The following is a 26,034-nucleotide window of genomic DNA, read 5'->3' as shown; positions in this document are numbered from 1 at the left end:
ACAATATCGTCGAAGAGATGTGCATATCTAAAACGCTGTCAACAGAGTGAGAAATATGAAAACTAAAATAATGGAGATCAACGATATTAATTTAAATGTATATCGGCCACTCAGTATGGTTCAACGGATATAAAACGGGAATTTGGTCAGTCCAGCTTTTGTGATATATTCACTTAAAATATTACCAATTACTTGTTATAGTTTTTGAACTCAAGGCAGCTAACGAATTATAAAATGCATCAATGGACTATTCTTGTTTTAAGTCTGTTATTCACTGACTCACAGTCGAAATGTGCTTCGATCAATCTGCCACAACGCGCCATTTCCCCTTACTGAGCATAAGGGCAGAAAGTACACAGAAATAATAGTACACATAAATTGCAAAGTCAGCCTTAAATCTAAATTTTCATGAGCACCCAGGTCACACCAGATGAGTGCCTTTCCAAGCCCACCGTATAATTTTCACAATCAAATGAAGCCAAATATGTCGTACACATGTATTCTATTATAGATCATAAAACTGTATGCAGCATCCGGATGCTTTCGTCCGTCTCGTAGTGCAATGCATCTTACAACACCATCAGTCGAGGCGCAATGTTCATCGCCATGAGCTCCTGGAACAAAAGCTTCGCCGCGTACGGTAGCTTAACTTGCGATATCTGTAACGAAAATTTTCAATTGAATACCGGTTCGGCATCCCGCTCGCAAAAAAACCTCTTCTTACCTGTGTCTTATTTTTGCAACCCTTACACTCAAATGTGTTATTTCGCAAGTTGGCAATCGCAATCAGTCCACAGAAGTTGCACACATGTATACGGTACGGATCGGAAACCTCGAAAAGGCGTTCCCGTAGAAACTGCGCAGCACCGTGCGATATCTGACAATCACGTTCCATCTCTCCGAAACGTAAACCACCATCTCTGGCACGACCCTCCATGGGTTGTCGCACCAGAATCTGGACCGGACCACGAGCCCGCGAATGAATTTTATCGTCCACCATATGCTTCAAACGCTGATAGTAGGTCGGACCAAGAAACACCTGGGCATTGATTTTGCGACCAGTGTGTCCATTGTACATGACCTCATTGCCACGCAGCTGATAACCGTATTCCTGCAGGAAGGTGGAAATTTTCTGCACGTTAACAGCGTCGTTAAAAGGAGTAGCGTCACCGATTTCCCCTTTGTTAGAACCCAGTTTACCCTGGATACACTCGATCAAGTGACCAATTGTCATACGCGACGGGATAGCGTGTGGATTAATGACAATATCCGGCGTGAGTCCCTCACATGTGAACGGCATGTCTTCTTGCCGATATTGGATTCCACATGTACCTTTCTGACCGTGCCGTGAAGCAAACTTATCTCCGATTTGGGGAATGCGAACCGAGCGAACGCGAATTTTACAGAATTTATAACCCTCGCTGTTCAATGTCAACATAACCTGGTCCACGATACCAGTTTCCGAGTTACGCAGAAATGTTGATCCATCTCGCTTGCTGTAACGTTTCGTTGTACCATCCAGATCGTCATCGGTTTCCGGAAGCGTAATAGTTTTTCCAATAACGACGTCGTCACCGGAAACACGCAACCCAGGAGCTATGATACCGTCCTCATCTAGTTTATCGTACAAAGCATTTCGCATACCTTGACAGGTTTGCCGGTTAGGCTTTTCGAACTGTTCCTCCTGATCGCCGATTTTCTTACTCTCCGAATCCTTATACGAACGGTAGAACACCGATCGGAAGAAACCCCGCTCGACAGCCGTTGCGTTCAGGATGACAGAATCTTCCTGATTGTATCCGGTATAGCAGAGAATAGCTACGATTGAGTTAATTCCAGCAGGCAGTTCTCGGAAACGCAGATACTCCATGGACCGGGTTGTAACCAGTGGCTTCATCGGATAGTACAGAACGTGCGCAAGAGTGTCCATCCGGACGTGGAAATTGGTAATGTAGACGCCCATAGCTTGCTTACCCATAGCACTTTGATAGGTGTTACGAGGACTCTGATTGTGATCGGGGAATGGGATAATCGAAGCGCAAACACCCAAAATCATTGCCGGGTGAATCTCGCAATGTGTGTAGGTCGTACAGTATGCATACTCTTTGTCCTGTTTCAAATCATACGGAGTCATTGCGATCATCACCGTTTCCTCCTCTAGCGTATCGATGTATTCAACAACACCGGAAGCGACCAAAACTTGCCACCCATAGTTGTTGTAGTCACGATCTTTGAGCATGTCAACGTGATTCTTTCGTAGCAACAAGCTTCCATTCTCAACGATCAAAAGTGGACGACAGATGCGTCCAGCATCGGTGTAGATTCGAATTTCACGATCACGGATATCCCGAATCATCGACACTTCCGACACAATAATGTCCATCTGACGGCGAAGTTTCCTCAATGTAGCCATCAACTGTTCCGGATCACGATGGATTCCGACCCAGCAACCATTGACGAAGATTTTAGTGGCATCCGCTATAGCCGAGGGAGCGATTTCTTCCAGATTTTCCATAGACCACTCTTCCAAGAACTCCAAAATTGGTGACGGTTGCGATCCGACAGAAATGTAAGCCATTAGAGCAAGATTTTTCACCAAACCGACAGCAGCTCCTTCCGGAGTCTCTGCAGGACAGATCATACCCCAAAGGGTGTTGTGCAGCTGACGCGGTTTGGCCAGCTTACCGTCTCGACCAATCGGAGAATTGACACGGCGCAAATGAGACAATGTCGAAGCGAACGTCAGACGATTCAATACCTGAGACACTCCAGCACGAGCCTGATGAGCCTTTTTCTGATCACCCCAATTACCAGTGGCCAATGAGTAACGCAATCCATCCGTAATGATTTTGGTTTTAATCGCCAGCTCAAGATTGAAATCTTTTCCACGATCGATAAACTTTTGTGCGTACATGCGTACTTCTTTCATCAAATTTTTAAACAGGCCACGAAACAGGAAAGCTAGCAGCGGTCCAGCCAAGTCTAATCTTTTATTTCCGTAGTGATCACGATCGTCCAACTCACGGCGACCCAGGGCAGCCAGAAGCAACCTATGTACCATGTATCCAAGAAAATAAGCCTTTTTAGTCTCACAGAAATCCGAAACTCCCACGTGAGGTAACATTTCCTTCTGCAGAATTTCCTTCGCGTACTTGATACGTTTGTCTTTAGTCACACCAGGTCGGGCACCTCTCGCACCGATAAAATTCAACGCCACATTCTGCTCTTGCACAACGAAGGCTTCATCCAGCGATGGTTTGACCATTTCCATCATCTCCGGATCGTCAAAATCATAGATAATGTGCTCGAGAATATCACGATCGGCGACGAAACCAAGCGCTCGAAATACAATCATGATGGGAATTTCCTGCTTCACGTACGGCAAAATCGCAATCACACGCTGGCCGATTGCAGATTTTTTAATACTTTGTCCACCGCGGGCCATCATGTTACACCACAGAGTAGAGGTTGGCCGAGAGCTATGCTCGAGACACGATCGGATTTCCGATTTATACGCATATTTGCCATCTTTCATGCTAAACACATACACCGTATTGGTGGCCATTTTTTCCTGTGCGATTAGCACCTTCTCTGAACCGTTAATGATAAAATAACCGCCTGGATCAAGAGGACATTCGTTTAACTCTGTCAAATCACGATCCGTCAGTTGCGATAGCAAACAATAGGTTGATCGGAGCATAATCGGAATTTTTCCGATGAATGTCTTTTGATGTTGTGTTTCGACCGGTTCTTGCCCTTCGACAATTTTCGTCTTAGTGATGTCCACATACAGTGGCGCCGAGTATGTCAAGTTGCGTAGACGGGCTTCGTTGGGCATCATGGGCGAGGGGGACCCATCCTTTTCCCAGTGAGTCGGCTTGGAGAGATAGATCTGATCAAACTTCAGCACATATCTAGTCTGAAAAATAAAAAAAAACAGTATATTACAAATCGCATCCATCATAAAACCCCGAACACAAGCTTCTCATACCGGTGTCTCGATATCTCCCGTGTTGTGTTGTGCTTCAGCAGTCAATTCAATAGCCGGCGAATCTTCTACAATTCGCTGAACAGACATCTGAAATTAGCATTGACATGTTTGGTAGAATCAATCCAAAAGTTCAGCTATCAAATATATCCACGAACCTGAATGAATTCGTCAAAACTGTCCAGCTGTTGCCGGACCAGGCCTTTTTCATCGAAATATGCGTTAATTACGATCCAACAAGCTTCCTGCCACAGCTCGTGAGAAATCTCCTCCGGATCTTCTTCCTCAAAATGATCACCTACGAAAAAATAAGTAGACGTTTACTTTCGAGCCTCTGCCACCGATTGTTCGGCTTTTTGTCACATTAAGAGCTGAATTGTTGCGATTTTATAACGCTTCAGACGGCTACAAAATATTACCAAATTCGATTTAACTTACCATCTTCATTCTCGTACATTATTTACTTCACTTTTAATCGAAAGATTACAGCTTTTTAACGATCTCCAGCTTATTTCCAGCCTATTTTACTACTATTTTACAACATTCGCTCAAAGGTGTTGCTTGGAATGCGCAGTGCAATGATGGCGGATTTTGACGTTTATATTTCAGGGTTGAACTGACTTTCGTTAAATTTATTCGCATATAAACTTAACGAAATTTAATTTCTGTGTTGCATACGCTTGTTCAAAACTACTGAAAATTTGAGTTTTGAACACTCAATTTCAGAAATAGAAGCAATATGTTAAAAAATGAGTTTTTATTTGAGTAGAATGAACTCAACTGGTGAGTAATCATTCAATTTTCAAAATTTTGAGAGAACAAAATAGTTAACCTCTAGAAAGTGAATAAACTTCGACGTTGACTAAAAGTTTGATTAAAAAGCAATCCGCGGACTTTCCCAATAAATACGTACTATAACCCATATGATAAAACCATTCCTATATAGTTTGGATGATATCCTGAACACGTCGTTAAGTTATTTAACCATAAGACTTTTATTAGGGTTAGCAGTTGTAGAGTTGAATCGAATCATTCACAAAATTAAAAGGTAAGTTTCTCTTTTGCTTCTACTCAAATCAAACATCCTTTAATATTTTTGTAGGCGTCGACTGACATGGAATAGGTGTGGAGAAACGTTCTCGGGTTATTTTTCCAGGCATCGCTAGCGCCTGTAGGTTCAAGTAAATGATATTTGTAGTGCCGTTGAGATTCTTTGTTGTTATATAAAAATACGGAACGATTATTTTCCGCATCTGCCTTTTGAGTAATATCAACTCATATTTGACATGTTTACCCCAAACTCAAAACTGAGTAAACGAAGCAAAGTCATTTTTTGACTACACGCTCATTTATAAATACAAAAATTTTATAAATTTCATAAAAAGTGCACGTTTTTTGGCATATTGCTCCAGTTTGCAAATTGAGTGTTTCGGGGCCCTATTCTTAGTCACGTCATCTAACGTATGCGGAATAAAAAATGGACAAAATTCAAAAGGCAATTTTTTTTTTGGAGAAACCCCTTTATCAAATGTTTTCTCTATATGAAAACATTTGTCAGCTTTTTAACTTAATGTAGAAAAAAAATTGAGCTCATTCGAGAAGCTTTACGACAGTTTGCAGGAACTTTTTGCAAAGGAGTCGAAAAAATTGATGTTGGCATATGTTTAATTTCTTTCTTAATTTTGATTATCATTTTTGTTAGTTTTAGGTCGAAAATTATGAGCATTTACTCACTGCTTCATATTATCCCCGAAAAATCTCATTTGGACGCAGTTGTGGTACATTTGGAGGGATATCAGACTTTTGTATAAAATATATACCATAATCCTCCAATGCGCCAAAAAATTTTTTTGGCATAATAGCTAAGTACCAGATTGGGCGTTCGCTGCCATTTTGTTCACATGGTATCTGCTAGTGGGTCGAAATTAACACTGGATACTTGAAATGAGTGTGCCTAGAGTATGACGTTTAGTATGGTGCTTTGCGCAGGGCTGCTTTTTTGTTTTAATGCTGGAAGCGTTGTCCAAATTTCATTCCGCATACGTTAGTGACTAGAAGGAAATTTTGTTCTTATCACTAGGCGACGTGACTGTGAGAATAAGGCCACTGAACTCAAATTTCGAGTAGTTTTGAATGAGCGTGCAGGTATATTTCTCAAATGTCTTCACATTTCAAAAAAAATGTCTTCATTTGTCTTTGGATTCTGAATAGGTTTTTGATTTTGAATCAGAAATAAGCAAGACATCCAAAATTTGTCTTGAAAATGAACAACCTGTCTTCACAGTCTTTCAAATGTCTTCAAAATGAAAACTGCTTCACAGGTACATCTGGCATCGCTGCTTACCATAATATAATATACTGTGGGACAAGGGTTGTCAAATTATACTATCAATATTTTATTTTTCGTTCAGTTTCAGTGACAGTCGAAAAGTTCATAATAATTTTTTGTTTGCCTTTGGAGTTGTGGAATCGTGTAACAGAGCAGGTTCGCAAGTATGTCCGGCGGAAAATCACCAATCGAGCTACTATCGGGAACTTTCACCAAGTCATGGCTACACGATAAGTGGGCACCTGGAGCAGGAAGTGCGTTCGGATTTCTTGCAGCATGCTACGTTAACTGGGGCACCGGTCGTCCGATTTTAAGTGGTAAGTTATGATGTAATAACTGCGAAGAAAAATGTTCTAAACATTGATTGCTTCTGCTAGGTATCCAGAAACATATCATTGCGGCGGTGTCGCTAGGAGCACTCGCAATGACCGTCGACAAGTGGAGAAACCAATACCTGGCTGAAAAGGACGCAACTTTGCGGCACTACATTGAATTGCATCCAGAGGATTTCCCCACTCCTGGTATGTACTTTTCTACCGTATGAATGGGGGTGGTTATTTATGATATTTTAGACTCACTAAAAAGGGATCGTAAGCACTTTGCGAAGGGGAATGGCCTGCAGCTATTATAGTGTGTCCCACCCCACATGTATGGCTCACTTTATTTTTCCAGGATAACGTTTTGAAGTAGAATACTTCTAACGTTTCAATATGCGGTCCCGTTTCAAAAATTTCAGTTGAGGATTTAATAATTCCCAGTTTTGAAATGCGAATATCTTCCGTTCTACTGATCAAAATGGCAGGATTTTTACACTATCTGATCAGAAATCGCGATTCGAGCGGACTTTGTCTTTCCTTTAACTTTGCCACCTCCGTTCGTAACACTAACACTAAAAACTCAGCATGCTGTTGCTCACGTTCAGTTCGTTTGCAGCATCGTAACTGTACATCGGTCGAAATGTCTCCGAAAGCCAGAGGAAGGGCCGATAAGAAATCTGGCCTGACTCATTACAACAAGCGCTTGACAATAACCTCCCGCGAAATTCAAACCGCCGTCCGTTTGCTGCTGTCACAGAAGAGTTGGCCAAGCACGCCGTCTCAGATGGCACCAAAGCCGTTACCATATACACCAGCTACAAGTAAATTCCGAACACTGCCCAAACAAAAGCCCCTTTTCAGGGCTATCAATTTATCGACAAAGAATCGAATTGAAGTTTTTTTTTAATTGGTTTATTTGACACGGCTCAATGCGTTAGCTTAGAGGAGCCATGGGTCTTTTATATATTTACAATATGTAAAAAATAAAAATTACAATACATTTTATTTTGAGCTTGTAAGATCCCGTGCGCGCAACTTGCTATTGCGAGCAGAGATCTTTTTTCGCGTCGGGAAGATGTTCCTTCTTTCGTCAACTTCAGGGTTATCCACGTCTCTCTCGTTGTCGTTTACGTTCGTATCATCATCTTGATTACTGCCTTTATACTCGCGATCAGATGTTCTTCCTGGCTTCTTGCCCTTGTGGGTCACGAATGTGAACACTCTATCCTTGGTGGTAGCTTCTTCACTGGTGGTATTAGTTGTTACGTTCGAATTACTTAACGCAGTGTTTGCAGTTGTCATTATTGCCTTAACTGCAGCCACAAATTTGGCAACCGATTGTGGTTCAGGTAAAGATATTGGGGCTTGGGTGTTGGCATTTTTTTCTGCAACTAAGAGGTGTGCGCCGATGCATTTTTAATCGGCGGCGGCGTAAGCGACATTTTTGCCCGGCGGCGGCGGCGTTGGCTGCGTGGCGCCGTTGGACCCTATCGGCGGCGGCGCGCCGGCGTGTGTCGGCGTGACGAATATTGACGCCTAGGTAACTAAAAAATATCTTAGTACAATTCCTTTCCCAAATTTTCGGTTTCTATTGTAACTGACTTCACAGCACATACAAACAAACGTTACAGCTTAAAGAAAATCTAAAAAAATCATCGCCCACGATGTACTAGCGACATCTGTTGAACACATTGCACAAAATGTAATTCTCGCAACCATATCAATTTTTTTTTCAGCTGAAGCTCCAATAGTGCCCACCCTGCTTGCCAAATGCAAGATAATAAATGAAAGGTGGAACAATTTTTACAGTTGTAAAATTTGAAGAACGAAATAGAAAAATTGTCGATGTCGCATACTACGACTTTGCATGAAATAATGATTGCAATTGACAAATTTGAAGAATGCAGAGTAACGACTGTATTTCAATGACCCAAAATAATTATTTATTGTTCTATATTTGGGAAAATAAGCAACGGTAAAACAGTTTTTGTTTTGTTTGAGGAAATTAATTGTTGTTGTCGTTCCATTGTTTTTTGTTTCTATTTAGTCATCTTTACCGTAAGCCCGGAGACAATTGACAGCTCCCATATATTGAATTCATAAGCAAATTTTGGGGTGATTTGGTGATGTCATGGCGGCTCGGATGGAGCAAAATTTGAAAAAGGCGCATCCCATTTATTATTTTCCATATCTGTGGAAAATAATCAATTTAAGCATTTCTACCATTTCTTTTTGCTGCAAGAATTCTGATAAAAACACAAATTCTATTCAAAACGAATTGTTAAGCTTGGTGGTGATGTACTCTCACTGGCCAAAATGTTTTTCATTTACATTGCTCGAGATAAAAAGCACCAATGATTTAACGATTTCAAACTTCTCACAACAAGAAAACCAAAACATGTTTAGGAAGGAAGAAAGCCGGTTGTTAAAAACAACGACTTCCAGCTAAATATATAATAAGATTTATGTAACTTTGCTGACGGTTATCAGTTAGGGATAAATTTATTCTCTAATAATAGTTTTCTTTATTCACATTTTGGAATAGGCTTTTTCTAGATGTTGTTCTAGCCGCATTGACGGCGTTCATAACACACGTAACGAAAAACGCCTTTCTCTTGAAACTTTTTCGTTTCGAGAAGGCATACTAGCGCCACCATCAAATCGGTGGTGCATATATGAAACAAGCACTATCTGTCAAGTTGTCCCTGGGTTGTTTACCGTCGCTCTTGTAGAATCCCACAGATATCAGAAACCCTAACACAAGGCATTATTGTTGGCATTACTGCGCAGAAATGTCACTTTTAATGATCGTGTAAGGACACCTTTCAAGGTAGACACATTACTTCATTTTCCAGGCTGGTGTTTACTTTTACTTCTTGTAAGTACAAAATCGCCACGATGATAATAAATACGATTCCCTGGCACTACATTTTCTTACAACGTACGGTCTACTTCTATCTTGAGTGCAAAGTATGCTCGATGTGCTGGAATCCTACAGATCTACACCCTGACGAAACCTAAATATACAGTTACTATCAATCATAATCATTCCACGACTTGACGTGTTAGCTCCTGTTAGGATGAAACTGATCACAAAACAAGTCTGATTGAAAATGGTCTGAGCGTATCTCTAGTTTTCGTAGCACCTGCACCCCGCCAATTTCTCCAGCAGTTCCGGGGACCAACAAATTCTAATCCATTCGATACACCGAATCAATTAAATTACTAACATCCTGTTATGTGCTTACTCACCGATCGGCATCGTGTTGTAACTTAAGAAATGGTTGTGAACAACTCCCACCTTGGGCACTTCGACTAGAATTTATTTCACATTTCCGGCCCATATTGTTTGTTTTGGTTTGCGTGAGATTAAAAAGACCGTAACGTTTTCGGGTGGGTGCGGAAAATAAGTAACGCATTTAGCTCTGTGTCAAAATCTCTTCAATAACGCCACCGATTTGTAATTGAAATCGACCTTTTATTTCTACGAGTGATAAAAATTCATCTCGTGTTACGTCTTATTTGTCTGTGATACCGGGCTGGTGCAACTGCCACTGAAAATCTTTCTTGAGTGGGGCTAGATCACACGATGAATAATTTATGAGACTATAAATCTTACCCTCTGCATCGCCACATCTGTGCACCAGCGTCGCGAAAAGTCAAGATCACTTTGCTCAACTATTCTTCGAGAAATTTTTTTTAAAATAGGTCACGATTCAATCAATTATAAATAAACCTCGTATTGAAAATGAAACATTGATTTGTATTGACTTTATTGACTAAAACAGTCAAGAATTGAACAACGTGCAACGATTTTCGTAAATTCTCGTCGTGTTATCATGATATTTTAGTCTTGAGCTTACCGTTGGATTTTTTACACAGAGTCACGTGTCTTATAGTTTTCTAAATTATTTCACGGACATGAATTGTGGCTAGGTAATGTATTTTGCTCAGCACAGTTTCGTTTAATTCCGAACATTTCTCTGAATTTTAACAAAAGAATAACAGGGTTACAGGTGCTAGTAATGTCTTTGTATCTAATGCTCGTGCCTATGAGACTGGTTGCTAGCAGTTGTACACAATAGCTCACATAGAAATTTCAAAACCAAAAAGCAGAGCGAATAATCCATGAATAGGGGAAGATGAGGTATGTGTTCCTTGTTATTGTTTACGTAAGTATAATAAGATTATGTGGAAAATTAATTCCTTCATGGATTACATCATGAACAGTTTCACGAACTCGACTGGTGAATCGTGTGTAGCATATTAGGAATTATGAATCGGTTAAAAAATCAATGAATAATACACTGCGTTCCAGTGAAATTAATTACGTGCAAAGATTAGGATCAGGCACATAATCGTAAATTTCAGGCACATATATCTTGAAAGTGGAAGTTTTTTTAAATTTGTGGACCATTTCAAGCACACGAATGGTGAATTGAAACTTATATGCTCACAATCATAACCAGTTGACGAAGCAAGGATGGATCTTTGAATTATATAACGTGTAAGTGTCGTGTAATGGTTTTCGAGAAAATATCAAGATTATTTTAATTTAGTAATCCAATTGACGACCCCTAATACCAAATAATGATCAAGATGTGATAAATCATCAATCAGTTAACGTGGTATATTCGGTCCATAGACAATGTTCCTAGATTTGTGGATAAAATTAAGAGTCAACAATTTTAGATTTTGCGAATTATCGGCGCGGGAAAAATGCATCGGCGGCGCGCCGCCGATCTACCGTTCGGCGTCGGCGTACGCTAAAAATTACCGGCGGCGGCGGCGTGGCGCGGCGGCGCACAGGTCTACTGCAACTGAGCTTTCCTTAGCAGTTTCTGGGCAGGGTTGTCCGTAGTGCGCCGTTTGTTCACAGAATTGGCACGTTTTAGTTTGTCCTTGATATGTACAAAGAGTTCGCTGTGTAATGGTATCACCCCCTTCTGTGTTGTACTGCAGGGTAAGGTAAGAGGGAATGGGTTGGTCTACCCGCATTCTCACCACAAAGACACCATTTGAAATACCTGGGAAGTAGTTTCTCCATGTGTCCTCCGTAATAGATTCCACTGCTCCGAAATACGACATAAATCTTTTAATTGCCACTTTGCAAGTAAGCAGAGGTGGGTAAGAAAACCAACCGGTACGTACAGTCACTGGTATGGTGCTCAAAGTCTCAACACGTGTAAACGAGCGATCCACATCGTGTGCGGTTTTGATTTCGTTCACACGGTAAACGAAATGACAACCTCGACCGAGTGTCGGTTTTGAAAACCAAACCGAGTCACTCAGCACCGTTTACATGTGTGCACGATTTTCAACTCGTGTTAATGTATTCTAAACAGCGGTATCGGTTCGGCTTTAGAAAACCGAACCTGATTTTTTTTTTCTGTACGCGGTGCTTCGGTTGAAAGAAGAGGCAGTAAATTCATGTGCAGTGCTGCCGAATAAACAACTGAATTGAATAAGGTTAGTTGTTGAGAGTCGATGGGGCAATATCGAAATGTTAGGTTCTGGGCGATTGTTAACGTTTCACAATTGATATTCTTTACCATATAAAAAACCAAGATAACGGACACAAAATTCAAAATGGCTATCTTTCTTGGCGAATAATCGTATGAAACCGATAAATGTAAATATGTTTGATTCGGGAAAGTCGTTGATGTTAATGTAACAATGTTGAAATTGAAATTAATGACTTCAAAGAAATCAATAAAAACAATGAAATCAATAAATCAATGAAATCAATGCGATCAATGCAATCAATGCGATCAATCAAATCAATCAAATCATTGAAATTAATGCAATCAATACAATCAATTAAATCAATGAAATCTATGAAAGCAATCAAATTGAAAACAATCAATAAGAACATTCAAATCAATCAAATCAATCGAATCAATCAAATCAATCAAATCAATCAAATCAATCAAATCAATCAAATCAATCAAATCAATCAAATCAATCAAATCAATCAAATCAATCAAATCAATCAAATCAATCAAATCAATCAAATCAATCAAATCAATCAAATCAATCAAATCAATCAAATCAATCAAATCAATCAAATCAATCAAATCAATCAAATCAATCAAATCAATCAAATCAATCAAATCAATCAAATCAATCAAATCAATCAAATCAATCAAATCAATCAAATCAATCAAATCAATCAAATCAATCAAATCAATCAAATCAATCAAATCAATCAAATCAATCAAATCAATCAAATCAATCAAATCAATCAAATCAATCAAATCAATCAAATCAATCAAATCAATCAAATCAATCAAATCAATCAAATCAATCAAATCAATCAAATCAATCAAATCAATCAAATCAATCAAATCAATCAAATCAATCAAATCAATCAAATCAATCAAATCAATCAAATCAATCAAATCAATCAAATCAATCAAATCAATCAAATCAATCAAATCAATCAAATCAATCAAATCAATCAAATCAATCAAATCAATCAAATCAATCAAATCAATCAAATCAATCAAATCAATCAAATCAATCAAATCAATCAAATCAATCAAATCAATCAAATCAATCAAATCAATCAAATCAATCAAATCAATCAAATCAATCAAATCAATCAAATCAATCAAATCAATCAAATCAATCAAATCAATCAAATCAATCAAATCAATCAAATCAATCAAATCAATCAAATCAATCAAATCAATCAAATCAATCAAATCAATCAAATCAATCAAATCAATCAAATCAATCAAATCAATCAAATCAATCAAATCAATCAAATCAATCAAATCAATCAAATCAATCAAATCAATCAAATCAATCAAATCAATCAAATCAATCAAATCAATCAAATCAATCAAATCAATCAAATCAATCAAATCAATCAAATCAATCAAATCAATCAAATCAATCAAATCAATCAAATCAATCAAATCAATCAAATCAATCAAATCAATCAAATCAATCAAATCAATCAAATCAATCAAATCAATCAAATCAATCAAATCAATCAAATCAATCAAATCAATCAAATCAATCAAATCAATCAAATCAATCAAATCAATCAAATCAATCAAATCAATCAAATCAATCAAATCAATCAAATCAATCAAATCAATCAAATCAATCAAATCAATCAAATCAATCAAATCAATCAAATCAATCAAATCAATCAAATCAATCAAATCAATCAAATCAATCAAATCAATCAAATCAATCAAATCAATCAAATCAATCAAATCAATCAAATCAATCAAATCAATCAAATCAATCAAATCAATCAAATCAATCAAATCAATCAAATCAATCAAATCAATCAAATCAATCAAATCAATCAAATCAATCAAATCAATCAAATCAATCAAATCAATCAAATCAATCAAATCAATCAAATCAATCAAATCAATCAAATCAATCTAATCAATCTAATCAATCTAATCAATCAAATCAATCAAATCAATCAAATCAATCAAATCAATCAAATCAATCAAATCAATCAAATCAATCAAATCAATCAAATCAATCAAATCAATCAAATCAATCAAATCAATCAAATCAATCAAATCAATCAAATCAATCAAATCAATCAAATCAATCAAATCAATCAAATCAATCAAATCAATCAAATCAATCAAATCAATCAAATCAATCAAATCAATCAAATCAATCAAATCAATCAAATCAATCAAATCAATCAAATCAATCAAATCAATCAAATCAATCAAATCAATCAAATCAATCAAATCAATCAAATCAATCAAATCAATCAAATCAATCAAATCAATCAAATCAATCAAATCAATCAAATCAATCAAATCAATCAAATCAATCAAATCAATCAAATCAATCAAATCAATCAAATCAATCAAATCAATCAAATCAATCAAATCAATCAAATCAATCAAATCAATCAAATCAATCAAATCAATCAAATCAATCAAATCAATCAAATCAATCAAATCAATCAAATCAATCAAATCAATCAAATCAATCAAATCAATCAAATCAATCAAATCAATCAAATCAATCAAATCAATCAAATCAATCAAATCAATCAAATCAATCAAATCAATCAAATCAATCAAATCAATCAAATCAATCAAATCAATCAAATCAATCAAATCAATCTAATCAATCTAATCAATCAAATCAATCAAATCAATCAAATCAATCAAATCAATCAAATCAATCAAATCAATCAAATCAATCAAATCAATCAAATCAATCAAATCAATCAAATCAATCAAATCAATCAAATCAATCAAATCAATCAAATCAATCAAATCAATCAAATCAATCAAATCAATCAAATCAATCAAATCAATCAAATCAATCAAATCAATCAAATCAATCAAATCAATCAAATCAATCAAATCAATCAAATCAATCAAATCAATCAAATCAATCAAATCAATCAAATCAATCAAATCAATCAAATCAATCAAATCAATCAAATCAATCAAATCAATCAAATCAATCAAATCAATCAAATCAATCAAATCAATCAAATCAATCAAATCAATCAAATCAATCAAATCAATCAAATCAATCAAATCAATCAAATCAATCAAATCAATCAAATCAATCAAATCAATCAAATCAATCAAATCAATCAAATCAATCAAATCAATCAAATCAATCAAATCAATCAAATCAATCAAATCAATCAAATCAATCAAATCAATCAAATCAATCAAATCAATCAAATCAATCAAATCAATCAAATCAATCAAATCAATCAAATCAATCAAATCAATCAAATCAATCAAATCAATCAAATCAATCAAATCAATCAAATCAATCAAATCAATCAAATCAATCAAATCAATCAAATCAATCAAATCAATCAAATCAATCAAATCAATCAAATCAATCAAATCAATCAAATCAATCAAATCAATCAAATCAATCAAATCAATCAAATCAATCAAATCAATCAAATCAATCAAATCAATCAAATCAATCAAATCAGTCAAATCAATCAAATCAATCAAACCGAAAGTCGCTATCTTGGATTCCAAAATGGCGCCATTGGTAAATTTTCGGTGTCTGCTGACCATATCCTTTCACATGACACATATTGATGGTGGTTCTCACTATTTGGTGGTAACCAGAAGGAACCATCTTGGATTTCAAAATGGCGGTAAATGTCAATTATTGGTCTGCTGACCATATCCTTTCAAATGACATCCATATTGATGGTAGTTCTCACCAGTTTTCGATGTCTGCTGACCATATTTTTTCAAATGACACCCATATTGATGGTGGTTCTCACTATTTTGTGGTAACCGGAAGTCGCCATCTTGGATTTCAAAATGGCGGTAATGGTCGATTTTCGGTTCTGTTGACCATATCTTTAAAAATGACACCCATATTGATGGTGGTTCTCACTATTTTGTGGTAGCCGAAAGTCGCCATTTTGGATTCCAAATGGCGCTAATGGTCAATTTTCGGTGTCTGCTGACCATATCCTTTCAAATGATACCCATATTGATGGTGGTTCTCACTATTTTGTGGTAACCGGAAGTCGCCATCTTGGATTTCAAAATGGCGCTAATGGTTAATTTTCGGTGTCTGCTGACCATATCCTTTCAAATGATACCCATATTGATGGTGGTTCTCACTATTTTGTGGTAACCGGAAGTCGCCATCTTGGATTTCAAAATGGCGCTAATGGTTAATTTTCGGTGTCTGCTGACCATATCCTTTCAAATGACACCCATATTGATGGTGGTTCTCACTATTTTGTGGTAACCGGAAATCGCCATCTTGGATTTCAAAATGGCGCTAATGGTCAATTTTCGGTGTCTGCTGACCATATCTTTTAAAATGACACCCATATCGATAGTGTTTCTCACTATTTTGTGGTAACCAGAAGTCGCCATCTTGGATTTCAAAATGGCGGTAATGGTCAATTTTCGGTGTCCTGACCATATCCTTTCAAATGACATTGATGGTGGTTCTTCTCACTATTTTGTGGTAACCGGAAGTCGCCATCTTGGATTTCAAAATGGCGGTAATGGTCAATTTTCGGTGTCCTGACCATATCCTTTCAAATGACACCCATATTGATGGTGGTTCTTCTCACTATTTTGTGGTAACCGGAAGTCGCCATCTTGGATTTCAAAATGGCGCTAATGGTCAATTTTCGGTGTCTGCTGACCATATCTTTTAAAATGACACCCATATTGATGGTGGTTCTCACTATTTTGTGGTAACCGGAAGTCGCCATCTTGGATTTTAAAATGGCGGTAATGGTCCATTTTCGGTGTCTGCTGACCTATACGGATCAAAAATCTTACGATTTCTGTTCACAAGTCCGAATAAAAAATATTCTGAACACCTGTTATGAACCTATGTATTATTATCGTACCGCAAAAATGGGTTAATATTCTATACCATTCTTGTTCTGAAAATTTTGTCGAACAATTTTTGCGCTAAATGATATTTGACCCGCTTTTGCCTGAAGTTTTGATAAATATACAATTTGGGATCTAAGGGAATATTTTAACCCACTTTTGCTCTGAACAAAATTTTAATCCACTCTTGCTCTCAGTCTCTCATATAAAAATAGCAAAGGCTATTAAACTTCCTTTTACTTTCGATTTTTGGGCAGTTCCCCATACCAAACATACCCATATTGCAAAGTTCCTGATGATAACTCATCATGAAAATGCCGTAATATTGAGTTAAGGTAAGTCATTTATTTTCTTCCAAAATGACGAGGAACATTTTTGTTGTACATGGAAGATGTCTCAGAACAATTTTTCAATTACCGAAAAAATACCTGACATTATATCTAAAATAAGTATGCGCTGAATTTCTAATAAAAATGCTGGCAGCACTAGCATAGCCGATAAACATCAACCCGAATACACAACCGCAACACAGCCGAAGTTTGGTTTCGGTATTCTCGTGTTTCGTTCCATACTCGTGCACCGGTAAACTAAAATCAAAACCAAACCACGGTGCTGTGTAAACGAAACTCGGTTTGGTTTTCGTGTCTCGTTGAAACACAACCAGCGGTAAGACCGCACACGATGTAAAGGAAACACAAAATCGTGTGAAAATTTGGTTTACCGCACCGGTACTAAACCGGTTTTTTCCCACCTCTGCAAGTAAGTGGAGATAAATCGTGTAATTTAACTTCTATATTTCCATTATCCATGTATATAGGGATCTTGATTTCAGCGTTGTCACAAACAAGCACGTGTTTTAAGTTGTTCTGCGAAATGAATCTTTTCGCCTGGGCGAATTTGTTGAAGGTTATCAGCACCGCATGCCTGACGTGCTCAAGCTGTATGGAGGTGACTTCCGAAAACCGAAGCTGCATTTTCACCTTCAGCAGATGTTCCACAGCACGAATACTTGGTCTTATGCGAAAAGACCTGAAGTCAATGGCCACTGTGTTAGGCCGAATAATCACGTTTTGTTGATAAGACTCAGTCATCATGATAGGTCACGCGAGAATAAAAATAACGGTATCCTTTGTTGTTCAGACAATGCGCACAAGTAACTGTTTTTTTTTTCGTTTGTTTTGCACTGGCTCGGGCAGAAGCAGGAGCACACTGAGTATCGTGACCGATGTGTTTGATGGTTGCAAATAGACTGGAATTGAAGTTTTGTTATTACAAGCATCAGAAAGTGGCTTGCTAAGAGCGTTGGATGGTGAGTGAGCCACTTGTGAACAATATAGTCGCTTTCACGTAGAATGACAAAAAAAGTTATTTGTGTGATTTGTAGACAGTTTAGTGTAATGATTCAATTTACAAAAATCGAACGTTTTCTAACGTTTTGATATAGGTGCTCCGTTTCAAAATTTTCGTCCAGAATGTTGAATGTTTTTTAAACGTGAAAATCTGCTGTTGTACTGAATGAAAACCTTCGATTTTTGCGCTCATTGGAAATAGTTGTGGCTAATTCTGTAGAATGTACAATTACTGAAAATAACGGATATTGGTCCGTACAATTCGATTCCAAGCGAGCGAAAAATGATGATCTGCTACTTCTCTGTTGCTGGTAGTAGGACGACGGTCAAACGCTCTATGTGTGTGTGTGTGCAAAAAACGCCAAAATCGCATAGAAATTGCTAGTTACAGCACAGCATTTCCTGCCGGGAAATGTTTTTTTGGTGGGTAAATTTGCTCGATAGAAATGCAGTTCGCCGATTGACCCATTCAGATTCGCAATTTCAATTTTGTTCTTTATCAAAAATGTGTGATCGTCCTGAAAAGGACAATTTTTACAGCAATATGTATTTCATTTGCGATTTTCAGCGTTCGATTTATGTTTTCTTTTCGGTCTTCTTGGGCAGCACTACTGATTGGATGTTTTGCAACACACCACCTTGAGCAATGGTCACATGTTTGTTCAACTTTTCCTTGTTACGAATCGCCAGCTGCTGAAGACGTGGGATAATTCGTCTTTTTGTTGTCACGGGCAGCATTTGCTTCCAATTTTAACACTTTAACAGCAAGGTATTCCATTACAGCTACTAAGTAAACGTCACGCGTTCAACACAATTGCTTCGAAGAATACATATTGAGGACAACACAAAAAAGGACGAGCTTACATTGTGCTGTTGTCCGGTATAAAACTAACATGCTGGTGCTCAATATCAGTTCGTTTGTATCGTCGTACCATATACGTCGATCTAAATGTTTCCGAACATTATCAAAGGATACAAGAAGAAGCGGACGTCCGTTTGCACCTGTCAGAAAAGATCGCCAAGCACGCCGGCTCAGATGGCACAAATACACCATCTCCAAGTAAATTACGAATAGGGCCACCATTAATCAACAAAGAATCGAATTGAAATTTTGTTATTACAAGCATCTCAAAGTGGCTTGCGAAGAGCGTTGGATAGTAAGTGAGCCACTCGTGAACAATATCGTCGGCATGTCGTAGAATGGCACAAAATAAAAAGTTATCATTTGTGTGATTTGTTGACAGTTTCGTGTAATGATTCAATTTCAAATAACATTCATTTAATGCTCTTTTTAGGATTACCATATGATGATAAATATGTTCGAATATTTTAGATTTCGATGTACGTGTATCGATATTTCGGTATTTCCATTAGAAATAACGAAATAACTGCTTTTAATACAACCTATCAGAAGATAGTCAAAATTGTAGCATTTATATAACCAGTCTAAAGTGTATTCTACTTCACTCCGGTTATGTCTCTGACATTACCCACCCATCTTTTTTAAATTGGCAACTAAAAAGTTTGCTAAACACTTTCGATTTCTTTTTATTGTATGAAAGCAATTTATGTTTAGATAAAACTACGCAATTTGCTAGAATATTAGATTAGTGTTTTCTGATCCGCTTTCGAGCTAGGACGATGGGATCAAGACTCCTTGGGAATGAAGTCTCCTTAGTATCCCCACCTACTAGAATACTAGAGATTTCGTCGGGTTACGTAGTTACGTGTCTATTGTAATGAGCCTGTAATGCGATCATTTTCAATACAGGGTACCTGAACGGACCTGTTTTCGTGAAATTATCTGAGAAATTATCAAAATGGGCTAGAACTGGCCTGCGGTCAAAGCAGGATTTAAAGCTTCTGTAGTGTGTGGTGTAGTGTGTTAACCGTCCCTTTTTTCTCTTAAACAACGTGGATACTGCTATAATTTCACAAATTTAGGCCATTCACGTATTTTACGACATAAAAGTTTGCCGTTATCACAATCTGGTCCAGCCAGTATCTCAAAATTTTGATCTCAATGGCGGTTGAGCTATATTTTATTTTTGTTCACGTCATGGTAATTCCTTTTTTTCGATACAGTATATCCGTTTCAGATATGTAGCATTTACCAAAACTAGTTTTGGATTCTTTCGATACGTTCAATCTGCTCTAGCTTTTCCTTATCATCTTTCTTTTTTCTACTTTCAGAGCGCAAACGGTTTGCTGATGTCTTCGAGTATTGGCAGCCCATTCGCTAGGAACCAGTTTTTTTTTCTCATTTCATAGAAAGCGCCGCACGCCGATAGAATAGTGTTTATCCCCTGAACATAGAGGAACTGTTGCAAACAAGTGAGGTCAATAAAAATTGTATAAACCAAATAAACTTTTATGCGCGAAGGTGACTGAACGATTATCCGAACATGACCCGATCCTCACACGGCAATTCCAAAACGTATTGTGCTAGTCCCAAAAACCGGATTCGGTGTACTTTGAAATCAAAGCCCATCTCCGTGCGTACGACTTTTGCGTGTCATCTGCGTTGCGTACACACGGTTGCTTACTTCTGGAAATCTATGGCTATACCCAACAGGCAGAAGATCGTCAAGTTCATCAACCTTTTCCCGGCCATCTCTCCGGTCTCGTGAGGCCTATAGGGATGGCTTTTGAAAAGAAAACGATGAGCTCGCCCGTTTAAAGCACGTAAGCATAAACAGCCTTACGTCGCGTATAAATGTTGTGAAACTTGGACGAAAAAGATTCATAGCATAAATAGGAAACTGAAGGAACGTTTTGCTGCGGAAGGGAAGAGCTCTTGCGGCAGGCCCTCTACTGCTCTGCCAGCTTCCTAGGATTTAAAGTTTAATCAACTTTCGTCTAGGCCTACTCTCGGTGGAACAGCACCAGCCACTAATCGATTCCTTCTTGTTGGCGTTTTCGCATTATTGGGGGCAGCAAGCGAGCCTGATGATGGTAGGCTGGTGATGGATGATTATTATAAAATAAATAGATTTTGTTTGGAAGTTTGGGAACGGGCGGGATACGTGTATGTCAAATGACGGGTGATTGAAGGCTACTGATCGATCTGGTCCCTTTTTACAATTTTTTAACTGATTGGGTACGAATTTTAAAATATCATACTCGTATTCATTAGGGCATACAAACTTTGTAAATTTTCCTGTTCCATGTTCAAATATTGACCACATTGAAGATAATCGCGTTTTGCCTTCTGTTCGCATTACTCATTACCCGTTTTTTCGCCTAGGTTTTTTTCAACAGTTTGTTTTGTTTTCAATTCTTCCTCTGATTCTATCCACGCATACTGTCTGCTAGCTGTTTTCAAATGCTTCCAAAAAGAACATTTACCGACAATAATTGCAAGAAATTAAATACCCCCCTCTTTAAAGATTGCGTACAGGAGATTTGACGGGAAATAAGAAGCATGGAAAAGAGCGATGCTCCCAACTACGCGTGCGTTTCGTACCGCTTGGTGCGTGGAAAGGGTGTTGACCCTTATTTCAATACACTAAAAAGTATAACCTATAGCATTCCCACATCAAAATACAACCGTACAAGAGCAAGTGGTACAGGCTCGCGTGGATATTGATAGTGGAAACAATAATCTTTTTCTTTCTGCTGGCTTAAGAAATATACGGTTTCAAGTTATACAAAGCAAATACAGTAGCAAGCATATTTTTTTAGTGAACATCAGGATTGCTGTTTGATATTGTTACTCGTTTGGTTAACCTTTCCGAAGATCAGCTATTCTCAAGCTGTGGTCCGCGGACCCCTTGGGGGTCTTGATGTAGTAGATAGGGGTCCGCGATGAAGAATTTCTTTTCCAGGTACATAAGGGAATTTCAAGAACTTTTTTCGTAACAGACCCTGGATGATTTCAAAAGGGTTCGGTATACAAAACAGGTAGAGAACCGCTATCATATATCAATCAGATATACCTGTGTATCTAAAATCAATTGGTTCGATAAATCAATGACAATGGATCGTGCCATTCACTCACGCAAAACTTAGAGCGAAATTCATAAGATTTTTCTTATGATGCATAGAAAAATAACAGAACTATGTTTTCATAAGATTAAGATGAAAAACATACGATTTTTATGATTATCTTAACGTTTTAGGCGAAATTGCATATGCCAGTTGTTTGTATTTCATACGAGCATCTTATGATTCTCATAAACATAAGAGAAATGTATAATATTGTCTTATAATAAAACAAAGATGCCTTATGGAACATGAAATCATAGCAAACCGATTTGACAAAATATATGCCGTTTCACAAGATAATCTTATGATTTCCATACGTGCTACTTGTGGCTAAAAATTATACGATATTCCTATGTAATTCGCTGTATTTTTTGCCTGAGTGTTCTATAGGGTGACCATACCCAAGCAACCAGAAGTTCGGATTATACTTAAAAAGCACACTGTAAAGTTCTTAGCGAACTTTCAAGCTGCTTAAGCTTTAATGGAACTTGAAAGCTGCTTAAGCCGCTATTAAAACATAAAACGTATTTCGAAATTACTTAAAACGGGAAGCTTGTGCAGCTCCCTTATACGAACTTTTGGTTGCTTGGGTATCAATCGAGTAAAAACCCAGGGCAGCCGGAAGGGGACTGTCTACCCTCGTTACCTCTTAATCGACTGTGCCTTCTCCCTAGTTTTTCGGAAACAATTCGATCACCAAGCACTTTTTCGGATTTACACATACGCAGTTCTTGCTACACCATCATCAGCGAAGGTTTCCTACTGTTGTTGGAGTAATCGGCAATCCTGAATCGAGTAGATGAGACGAAATGTTTTGAGATCATCTGCGCAGTTTTTGGCACTAAATACACGTCATTGAAGTAAAGCAGAAACAGGCTCGGTCTCAAGTTGCTTCCCTGCGCTATTGATGTACAAAAAACTACCCAGAAATCTCCAACGACAACCATTATTTCTAGATCTGAGATCTCCATTTTATCGATTGTTATATGAAAAACGGTTTTAATAATATCAGTTTGAGCACCATATTCCATACTTCCTGTAATGTAGAATGGTGGACTCGGCAGGTTAGTCGTTGTTCAGCGTTGAGGCTTGAAGATATGTTAATCGTGGATTAGGTACAGCTTATTCCACGATAGTTATGAATGTTTCGTTATTTTTCTTTTTATGGATCAGAAACACGTTCGCGGATTTCCAATAAGAAAAATATAAAAAATATTTTGGGTTCACAGAAGAAAAACCAGGATAAATCAAGCATTTTTTTCGACTTCCCAGGACACCAGAATAGTCAGCGAAAAACAAGGATATATCCTGGGAAACCGTTTCCAACACTCAATGACATCCTCCTCGATATCTGGTCCAATAACTGAAATGTTGGGGTTGGAAGTACTCAAATATGGAGATATCATGCCGTAAAAATGCATCACAGTTTATCGTCGTTGACACTAAAGGTAATTTTTTCCACATCGTCTGAGATGATGTTTCGTCACCATTGAATGTATCTGTATACAATAGACCTTTCTCGTTAAAAAATTTTATATGCTAGAATGCTTCCTTTTTTATCCCCGATGCGTTACTGCACATTGCCGCGATGATTTGGTACCTCTAACTAATGAAAAAATCAAAAATTGTGTGAGCTGCTCATTTGACCCCATATTCTGAATACCTATCTTACCTTGTTTCCCCTTATTTTTACACCATTTGGATGAATTTCCTGTGGGGAATACTAAAACGATGCCAGATCTGCATATATATTACTAAATCTGCGGATTTTGCAGTTTCGCTGCAGATTTTTTGCAGATTACGAATATTTAGCAGAACAAAGCCTATGCCAGCTAATTTTACCCAGCCTTCAACGTTTCTGATCATTGAAAATATCAACACACTACATTTCTATGTCAAATTTATTGAAGATTTTTGCGGAAATCTGCAGACTTTTATATTTTTACTGCAAGCTATTGTTTAAATAGACCTGGCATCACTGATGCTAAAATAATTCATTCATATAGCTGTCAAAAACATAGAACACTGCACGAAAGTGTATAACCTAACCATTCTGACAATTCAGAGAGTTTGTTTACATGGACTTGCAAAATTTTTGATTCCACTTGAGTGAATAAAACGATTGCTTTCTGGATGATGGATAAGGATTTGTACACAGTTGTTTGTTCGATCATGGGATAAGTCCTAACAAGATGACCCGATTGATAACTCATTTTATATATGTTTACCTGAACTTTATAGGTAACAAGTTCAACAATTTATTATTCGTGTTCAAGTTACATTAAAGCAAAAGTTTCACCGATTGTCGCATTGTCGTTGATGTAGCCGGCAAGTTCAAAACAGTGCTCAGTACTGACGATAAGGAGTTTGAAGGATTGATAAGAAGGTAGAGGATTGTACATTCCGGAAGAATATTGGGGAGGTGAAATTATTTGTTATATTCCATCCCGAGTTGGCATCAGTTTGACACCGCTAAAGCTATCTGCAATTGTTGTTTTGTTCAAATAGACCTTTCTCGTAAAAAAATTTTATATGCTGGATCGCTTTATTTTTTATTCCCGATTCGTTACTGCATAATGCCGCGATGATTTGGTACCTCTAACTATTGAAAAAATCAAAAATGATGCGAAGTGCTTGTTTAACCCCATATTCTGATTACCTAACTTGCCTTGTTTCCCCATCATTTCACACCATTTGGATGAATTTCCAGTGGTTAATACTAAAATTAGGTTATAAAGATGCCAGATATGCATATATATTAGAAGCTCTGCAGATTATGCAGTTTCGCTGCAGATTTTTTGCAGATTACGTTTATTTCGCAGAACAAAACATATACCAGCTAATTTTAACCAGTCTTCAATGTTTTTGATCATTTAAAATATCGACACACTACATTTTTGCTTCAAGTTTATTGAAGATTTTTGTGACAATCTACAGACTTTTATATTTCCACTGTTGGCTATTGTATAAAGGAAACTGGCATCACTGATGATAAAATAATTCATTCATCTTGTCAAAAGCCTTATTTTTCCCGTCTTTCGATGCACATAGAAAAAAAAATTGTTAAAAGTTAGTGTCTGCTCTAAGCAAAAACAACCAACACATGCTGTTAAGTTGAAAGTAAAACTTTCAACCTAAACAAGAATAATTATCAAAAAAGTTTAGGCTATTGAAGAATACTGATAAAAATAAGCTTTATTTTAAAAATAAAAGCACGTGTAGGTTGTTTTTTTCCTACGAGCGACAAACTTATTTCGACCGACAATTTTTTACTGTGCATGTTGTTTGAAAGAAAATCAAAACATGTTTTGGTTATCAGATGATAAGTAAATAAGTTTCTCCGTTACCAGTAGCCGCTATGGAATGCTAGAGGAACCAGTTAGATGGAACCAATTCGTGCTACTTCCCGTGCTTGAAGGCACTAGGACGGTCGTTTATTTAATTATTCAGAGTAAGTTATTGCTTCGTGGGATCTACAAGTTTTCATAGATAAACTAACTAAATGTGGTTTGAACAGATACGAAGTACTTCGATTTTTACTGTCGAACCTACGCTGGTGGCATGACGAGTACAACTTCGACGGCTATCGCTTCGATGAGATTACTTCAATACTGTACCACTCACGTGGTATTGGCGATTGCGGTTCATACATTGACCATCAGCGCCGGATGAAAAACGCATTGGCATATCGCACGATCATGCATCGGTGGGCGAT

At 37.4% G+C, this 26,034-nt stretch overlaps 2 protein-coding genes across 2 annotated transcripts; one reads left to right on the top strand and one right to left on the bottom strand.

Annotated features, from left to right (window-relative positions):
* Nucleotides 1–485: 485 nt before the first annotated feature.
* On the bottom strand, nt 486–4,577 carry LOC131677465 (DNA-directed RNA polymerase II subunit RPB2-like). The gene is made up of 5 exons (XM_058957299.1): nt 4,427–4,577; nt 4,147–4,286; nt 3,992–4,078; nt 725–3,919; nt 486–659 (listed from the first exon to the last, which is right to left on the bottom strand). The coding sequence occupies exons 1-5, from the start codon at nt 4,443–4,445 to the stop codon at nt 570–572; spliced, it is 3,531 nt and encodes a 1,176-aa protein (XP_058813282.1). The 5' UTR covers nt 4,446–4,577; the 3' UTR covers nt 486–569.
* A 1,821-nt stretch (nt 4,578–6,398) lies between these two features.
* On the top strand, nt 6,399–20,700 carry LOC131677464 (NADH dehydrogenase [ubiquinone] 1 subunit C2-like). The gene is made up of 3 exons (XM_058957296.1): nt 6,399–6,634; nt 6,695–6,838; nt 20,526–20,700. The coding sequence occupies exons 1-3, from the start codon at nt 6,484–6,486 to the stop codon at nt 20,573–20,575; spliced, it is 345 nt and encodes a 114-aa protein (XP_058813279.1). The 5' UTR covers nt 6,399–6,483; the 3' UTR covers nt 20,576–20,700.
* The last annotated feature ends 5,334 nt before the right edge of the window (nt 20,701–26,034 follow it).

The sequence above is a fragment of the Topomyia yanbarensis genome, chromosome 1 (genome assembly GCF_030247195.1).
Source record: "Topomyia yanbarensis strain Yona2022 chromosome 1, ASM3024719v1, whole genome shotgun sequence".
Lineage (NCBI taxonomy): Eukaryota > Metazoa > Arthropoda > Insecta > Diptera > Culicidae > Topomyia > Topomyia yanbarensis.
The sequence above is the reverse complement of the archived record's forward strand: the minus strand, read 5'-3'. Positions and strand labels throughout refer to the sequence as shown.

What these genes read in the sequence shown, in the direction of transcription:
- LOC131677464 (XM_058957296.1), top strand. Translation starts at nt 6,484, where the DNA reads ATGTCCGGCGGAAAATCACCAATCGAGCTACTATCGGGAACTTTCACC. An exon ending in CGGTCGTCCGATTTTAAGTG is followed by an intron (nt 6,635 to 6,694) that starts GTAAGTTATGAT and finishes TGCTTCTGCTAG; the next exon opens with GTATCCAGAAACATATCATT. An exon ending in AGAGGATTTCCCCACTCCTG is followed by an intron (nt 6,839 to 20,525) that starts GTATGTACTTTT and finishes TTCTACTTTCAG; the next exon opens with AGCGCAAACGGTTTGCTGAT.
- LOC131677465 (XM_058957299.1), bottom strand. An exon ending in GTTTTGACGAATTCATTCAG is followed by an intron (nt 4,079 to 4,146) that starts GTTCGTGGATAT and finishes TGCTAATTTCAG; the next exon opens with ATGTCTGTTCAGCGAATTGT. An exon ending in GTTGCAAAAATAAGACACAG is followed by an intron (nt 660 to 724) that starts GTAAGAAGAGGT and finishes TTTTCGTTACAG; the next exon opens with ATATCGCAAGTTAAGCTACC.